Below are 7,724 nucleotides of genomic sequence, written 5' to 3'. Positions count from 1 at the left end.
CCACTAAAACAGGAAACAAATTAGAAAGAAAAACACACACACACAGAGCGAGAATTAGAGAAGGCGCCCAAAACCCAGTCACAGAAACTGCGAAATAGCTTTTCAACCCCCAATGACCCTTTGATCCTATAAAGGTATTGGCAAAATCTGTGGGTAATGGACCTTCGTCCCAGACCGGGAAAACCTTTCTCTGGTTTTACTGATGCTGAGGTGCTTTTCCCTTTTTCCGAATTTTGTTTCCCATTTTTTTCTTGTTTTCTCAAGGTTTCGCCTTTTATGGGTTCTTTAGAAATTTGATTAAGATGATATTTATGTGTATTTTGACATTTTATGTCTTGGCATCAGAGCATGCAATGCAGAGGTCTTGGTTTTAGTTTCATCATCACCCATCAACAACTAAAAAAAAGACATAAATAAAATTAAGTTTTTCATAAAATTCAACATTTTTCTGGTGCACAATTCTTCACAAGAGAGAGAGAAAGAGCTTAAAGTTATGTGTGTAGCATTTCTATTTAGCTACAGAGTTGAAATGCCGGTAACTTTGTCTTAGCTTGAAGGTTGTATATATGTAGGATTATTTCGCTGGTCTAGAGCATGAAACTGATTAACATATTCTACAGTGACACTCAGCTGTTGAAATGAACAAACAAGTGAGGTTGATGTAGTTTGTGTTATACATCACACGGTTGGTTTGGCTTTTGGAAAGGTTATTGGTTTTACATGAGTATAGTCTCATTTTTATCATTAAAATGAAAAAAAGAAGGAAAAAACTGTTTTTGTCTCATGCAAGATTCCTGGTGGCTAGTGTAAGTTAGAAGTTATGTAAAATCTAGCTAAAGGGGTATATATTTCCTTTTACTTTATCAGAATTAAAATTTAGAAATTATGGTCTATGAAACTACTTTAATACGTTTGTGCAACCAGCAGTGATATATGGAAGTCAATGTTGAGCTTAGAAGTCCAATATATTAACAAGATGGATGGTGTATATGCATTTACATTTGTACCAGATTGGAGAAAATTAGTAATGATCACATCCAACAGTGGATGCGAGTAGCAATGAAATTAGAGAAAGTTGGCGGGACAGTTTGGTCATGTACCGGTCTGTATGTGTGACAATATGATGATTGAGGATGTTAAAAGGAAGATAGATTTGAAATCACATGAAGGGAGGTTGTCTCAAAGACCTACATCTTTAGAATCAATGGGAACTCAACCGAATGAATGCAAAGGATCCATATAGATAATACTATCTAGTTTAGATTAAAGCTTAGTTGTTGTTACACTTATACTAGGTTCGGTGGTTGTTAGGAGTCTTTTAGTCTGACTAGAAGTCTTTATGTCTGTTTAGGGATGAATATGAGATTTAGGGAATCTCTAATTTGCCTTATAAGACTACTTATTGAGTATCAAAACAAAATAGACCTAAATAGAGCGAAATTAGAACAGAGAGTTCACCTAGCTGCCCTAACTATTTTGGGATAGAGGGTAGTTGATTAATTGGTTTATAAAACTATACCCATCATGCAAGATCTTGTAGAATGGCATGCTTGGTTGTTTATATTTGTGCTGTTTGTCATGCTTTACTGTAATTGTGAATTTTATCAATTCTGCCCGCTCATATTGTGGATCATAGTGATTGAGTAGTTGCGTCCAATCCTACTTGCTTCTTCGAGTTTGTGAATGTATGATCGGTTCATTTTCTAGCAGATCATTATTGAGTTACTTTAAAATGTTTCGTGCCTTGGTTTCTACATCTGGAATCATTATATGGCAGGGGTGATAGAACTTATTAAAGACAAAGAAAAAGTTTCTTGAATCCAACTGTGGCTGTGGCGGTGGCTCTTATCTTGATTGTTACTTCACATTGTGATTTATTTATGTTGAGTTTTGACTTTCGAGAAAGGTGAAACCTTATATTAGAGATATGTACCTTTGACTAGTCATCCACATCTCCGTTGGCTTCTTTGGGCATTGTGAATTAATCATCATCTGGAATTTGCAAATGATGTCAATCTGCAACTTTAAGAACACATGTTGGAAGAAACAACTCTAATTTCAGTTACTCTCTTCTAAATTGCAATCTTTTGGACATCTCTTTTTCTTTTTTGATGAAGTAAAAAATATTATAAAAAGCATCAAGAAGATGCAAAAGAGCACTGTCCAGGTGCTAATACAAAAGATGATATGTTAGCTCTGTACAGATGGTCCTATGCTAGTGTTAGGGAGCTAACAAAATCCAAAAATAATTCGGGGGAGCTAATAGGGGAGAGGTTACTCCAGCTATATAACAAAACTATACAATTAGCCTTCAAGGAGTAACATCTCTTTTTAATTCAAGCAGATTGAGAAAATGGAGAAAGAACTTAATCAATCAGGAGAACAAGTTTGTGACCAAGAGTTTTGCCAGAAATTGGCACAGGTTTTCAGGTGAGTTGCACTTTCTGTATCAAGTTGCATTTTCTTGTTGAATAATCAACAAAATCACTTTATATACATTTGACTTTTAACACATTTTTGGCTTGTTTTCAGCCACTCTAAAGGTCGTGCAGGAAAACCGATTGTGAAATGGACTGAGGTTCATAGTTTGACATACTTACTCCAGGATCCGATATTCTTGGTTGAATGTCCTTATAGAACTAAGTTCTACTATTTCACTTGACTTTAGGTCCAAACTTGGTTCCAGAACAGACAGCAAAGCTCTCTCTCAAAGGATAATTCAGCAGAGACCAAGAGGAAACTCCCTGATGTGACCGAAGAATGTGTTTTAGATAAAGCTAATCAAAGATTTCATATGCCTGAAGGTCCCTGTTGATCTATGTTTACTTTATAAAAGTAGATTTCTGACATAATGATTGGATGAGACATTGTTTTGCCGGTGCAGAAATTCCCTTTTTCTTCTACTTCCCTCCTTACTAACCATTTAAAAAATAAAAAGTGAGAGTTGAGACTAATACACTATAATTATTACTGTTCTCATGATAATTTAATCATGCATACAGATTAAGGACCTTTGATGCCTTCATATCTAATTTCAAAGAATTGTTTTGCGTTCTTAGTTCAGGAAAAAGCTGTTAATTTTTCTAGACTTCCTAGAATTATGCTGTTTCCCAGCTTCAGCTTGAGGATGTATTAGATTTGGTATCCACAAGATGAGGGATAGACTTAATTATGAATCAAGAAATTTTGTCAGAGCTATGCATTAGTTGATATCACAGAGCTTTTCTGAACTGGTTGAATTAAACTGTACAATGCTACTGAATGAGGAACAGCTTGTAGTCATTCTGCCTTTCATTCAGTTATTAATGCTGTATCTTAGTATAACTGGATTTGTTCCACTGTCTCATTTATGTGGTGCACTTTCCTTGAAAGATGCTCAAAAGTTACTTTATTGTGAATAGTACCTCAAACTCCAAGGACAGAATTCAACAATTTTAGTTACATTGTCCCGACCATTGTATGATCTGTGATAATTCTGCATGAGATTGAACTTCTTATTAGAGGGGATTGAAAATTATACCACAGCTTCTATCCTTCTCTATCTATCATAATCGTCCCTGAATCGCTGTTGTTTCAGATGTCCTCTGAAAGAAGGAACAACTTGTCTCAATTCCTTTTTGTCCTCTTCTTTCTTTCTTTTCTAAGTTTTTGTTGCTTATCAAACTAAAGAGAGTCAAACTACTTTGTCCCTTGTATTCATTCTTTTTGATTTTTTTCTCCTATTCTTGTCAATCATTTTTATCAACTCTAATGGAAGGTTTAACATCTATTTAAAGTTACATTTTACTCACATTGACTATCAATGGCGAAAGAGATATTTTTATTGGTTTTCCTCCATCTGAAAATGCGTACTGCTTTGAGGATCCAGTTGATGAGAATCTTGTAAGTAATTGCCAAATAAAGAATGATCTAGGCATATGTTTCCTGTATTTGGTAGCTAAATCTCTTCTGCCAAATGATTAGTGCTACTTATGCTCCCTTAACAGTTAAATCTGTGGTTCCTTTGTCAGAAAACTGCACTTACATTGTTCAATAAATTCTTTTCCAGGGAAAAAGGTTCCAGATTTGTCAGAGTTAGAATTTGAGGCTAGGTCTTCAACAGATGGGGCATGGTAAGCCTACATTAGCAAGCCAGAAAGGCTTACTCTAGTTTTCTTCAATCAGAAATAAGTACTGGATACTCAGCCATTTTAGCATTAACTTTTAGATGCTTGCTCATCTTTTTCAGCATTTCACCTTGGATGCATTTTCAACCTTTTTTGCGCTTAGCCATTAACATAAGATGCAAGAATGAAATCTTGTTTCCATACTTCTGTTTCTAGTCTATCTTTTCTTTGGCCTGTCTGAAAAATAAAGAAAAAGAGACAAGACAAAAAAAAAGAAGAAAGTTTCTCTTAACCGATGAGCAGCTACACTGATGCCGATGCAACAGCTCAAAGGATTCCATAAGAATGACATTGTTCTGGAAAATAACATCCATTTTGAATATCTTAATTTTCTATTGTTTGTTTATAGAAGTTCTCTAAGTTACTTCTTGGTGCTTCCCCCTTTGATAATGGTCAATGACTGCTGGTTGCAAAAAATGTTTTATGTTTTTCTTTTGGGAGCTACATTAAGATCCTCCATCCCTATGAACATGCAATATGGTGGATATTAGGGAAATGTATTGAAGTTCTTACACTTTATTCTGTGGCCATTTTTTATGGCTAAAACTTATCGAAGCCTACTATCATAATTTACTGCTAAATGGTGAATAAACATGTGAGAATTTGTCATATTCTCATAGATCATTGCATCTTGTTGGGCTACCTAACATATTGTCCCTTGGAGCTGCCGAAAACTATCCAGGATCATAGAGGCTTTTGCTCCAGAATAAAGACTTATTCATGAAACTGATATTTTTAGATCAAAATTGGTATTGTGAGAGCCAGGCCTTTTATTTGGGAGCTGCTTCTTAAATTCTTATCATATGACTAACAGTCTGAACAAGTAGTTTAATAAGCTACCTGTCTATTCAAAATCGAATTTGAAGAATTTCCAAAGAATTTGTCTTTGACTTAATTCCCAACAATCAGGCATATATTATCCCGCTTAAAAAGAAGGGTAGAAGGTATCCATTTCCATAAACTATGTATTTCTCGTGTCTTTGAACTGGGCCTAAGGTAAATAGCAGTGGTAGCGATCAGCCTCTGACTCTCTTATAAGGATATAGTAATTGTTTTCTTAGGATGGAAGTGTTTTAGTGATACCTAGTATTTTTTAACTTGAATTAATGCATCTATTATGGGGTTGAAGTAAAATGTTTGCACTTCTTTGTAAAAGACTAATTTAGTGTTTACTTCTGATGTTTGACAGGTATGATGTTGATACATTTATCTCACACCGGTATCTCAGCTCAGGAGAACCTGTAAGTAGTTCAAATTGATCAAATACATTGCTTATTTGAAATAAATAATACTTGATACAATTAGAACTCAGGAAGTGCATGCTGCTTGACATTTGGTGGAATGTAATGTGCTGCAGGAAGTTCTTGTGAGATTTGCGGGATTTGGATCAGAGGAGGACGAGTGGATAAACGTAAGAAAGTCGGTCCGGGAACGATCTGTACCACTTGAGAGTTCAGAATGTAACAAAGTCAGGGTTGGGGATCCTGTTTTGTGCTTCCAGGTACCCCTTTCTTCCATTGGACTCTCTTTTCCCGTTGTTCTAGGGGTAAAATGAGATCACAAAAGGTAGAATATATGGATATTCATGATGTTGGCCTCTGAGTTGCAGGTATGTTAGTTCGACGCAGGATGCTTTAACTATATATTTTGGTTTTCCTATTTTGATCTAACTAGGAGAGGAAGGACCAAGCTAGATATGTTGAAGCACGTGTTATAGATATTCAAAAGAAATTTCATGATATAAGGGGTTGTAGATGTCTCTTTGTGATTCAATATGATCATGATAACACAGAGGTGCGTTTTCATAACAGGAGAATATCTACCCATTATTATCATTTTGCACTAAGGTTGGATTTACGTTATCACTATTTGTTTACTTCTTCCTTCAGGAAATTGTTCATTTGAGGAGATTGTGTTTCCGGCCAAGCGTATTAGGACGTCTGTGCCAGATTTAGGTTTTGTGTATAATCATTGCAGCCCAACATGTTTTGCCTTTGGACGATGCACAGTTTTGTTACCTTCATTTGGCCAGTTGATGCAGTAGGTTTAATGCAGCTTATTTTGCTTCTTGTGGCCCATATTTAATCTAGACCAATATGCTAAAGGCATAATTTTGCTGAAAATTTCATATGCCTATCTATATATCTATATATATATATATATAAAAGAGGGACATGAAGGAGGGGATGTGGCATCTCAATAGTGTAGGAATCCTCTTTATCTTTTTCCTCATTTTTTTGAGTTTTTCCTTTCATTTTGTCCATTTTAATTGTTTAAAATTTAAAATCCATATCATAACGTCACACCTCTTCATTGGGGGTTATGACTCTAAAAGTCTATAGCCTCCACTGTTTTAATGTCTTAAAAATAACTGTCTTAATTTTGGCCGAATTCTTTCCATGTGTATTTAAACTCCACACACACTGATATCCTTCATCCTCAATAAATAATGTTACCCATATTGGCTTTCACTTTTTAACTGTTTTACTTTTTCACTGCATATTGGCATATATGATTTATTGGGCAAATGATGTATTTTTCTGTACAATTATTGAAGAACTAATATCATAAATGTGTAAATATTACACTGCAAGATCTTCACATAAGGGATGGAAGTCTTGGAATTTGGCTAAGAATCAAACTGAAAATGGAAGAAATAGATTTTCCATGTAGTAAAAGCGTGAATTCGATATTTTTAGATTTAATTTTCTTCTAATAAATATAATATCATAAATCATAATAACACAAAAATGTAATAAAAATACATAAACACTATACATTATGTTGAATTTTCAATTTCAGTGTCTTATAAAGTAACATGATGCTTGTACATAGTTCGTTTGTTTTTAATTATGATAGTATCATTTGTTGGTAAGATACAGGATATTATCCAATTAAGGCAAATTGGACAACAAGAGGTATAACCAAAGTTAATAATTAATAGTCGTTGTTGACGAAAACATATTTTATCTTTATTAATTATCTTATGTCATTCCATACATCAAGATTTCAGACGACGTCCCAAGTTTTCATATTGATTGATGAGATTCTAAGAAAGAATATGTTGTATACCGTGATGTTAAAGATTCTGTACATTTGAATCTCATTTTTTAAAAAAAAGAGAAAAGGCGAGAGTTAATGATTTTTAGAGAGGAGTAATTTACTTTGAGAATATAATTATATCAAAGAACAATTGATCATGCTACCGTTGGAGAACATTCATTTTCCTTTTTTAGCAAGACAACTTAGAATTATTTTAATCATACTTACTTTGCTATATCATACATTAGATATTATTTGTAAAACATAAGAAAATATCAAAATACTAGTATTATATTATTTACTCAATCTTGATGATGACTTTTGAATTCTTTGTGAATAATTTTAAGCCACTTATTTGATATGTAAAAGATTGATATTTTTAATTATAAATTACAACATGCTTCATCTGGTCCACTTTAAGTAATTTTTTGATTGTTTTCATACATATTAAGAAATTCACATTTAAGTATTAATTAACAATGTAATTGATCATATTAACCTTAATTTGTTCGTTGA

General features: G+C 33.8%; 1 protein-coding gene across 1 annotated transcript; it reads left to right on the top strand.

Moving 5' to 3' along the window:
• Nucleotides 1-6,469, top strand: LOC104095071 (protein SAWADEE HOMEODOMAIN HOMOLOG 2-like). The gene is made up of 9 exons (XM_009601119.4): nt 1-210; nt 2,345-2,430; nt 2,533-2,578; nt 2,669-2,804; nt 4,049-4,112; nt 5,356-5,407; nt 5,524-5,667; nt 5,841-5,960; nt 6,056-6,469. The coding sequence occupies exons 1-9, from the start codon at nt 157-159 to the stop codon at nt 6,119-6,121; spliced, it is 768 nt and encodes a 255-aa protein (XP_009599414.1). The 5' UTR covers nt 1-156; the 3' UTR covers nt 6,122-6,469.
• Nucleotides 6,470-7,724: the final 1,255 nt, after the last annotated feature.

The sequence above is a fragment of the Nicotiana tomentosiformis genome, chromosome 8, assembly GCF_000390325.3.
Source record: "Nicotiana tomentosiformis chromosome 8, ASM39032v3, whole genome shotgun sequence".
Lineage (NCBI taxonomy): Eukaryota > Viridiplantae > Streptophyta > Magnoliopsida > Solanales > Solanaceae > Nicotiana > Nicotiana tomentosiformis.
This window is presented reverse-complemented; position numbering and strand designations above follow the sequence as displayed.

Bases quoted from the DNA above. Each gene is read 5' to 3' on its own strand.
- LOC104095071 (XM_009601119.4), top strand. From the start codon at position 157: ATGGACCTTCGTCCCAGACCGGGAAAACCTTTCTCTGGTTTTACTGAT. The intron at 2,805-4,048 runs GTCCCTGTTGAT...ATTCTTTTCCAG, and splicing joins AAGATTTCATATGCCTGAAG to GGAAAAAGGTTCCAGATTTG. The intron at 5,408-5,523 runs GTAAGTAGTTCA...AATGTGCTGCAG, and splicing joins ATCTCAGCTCAGGAGAACCT to GAAGTTCTTGTGAGATTTGC.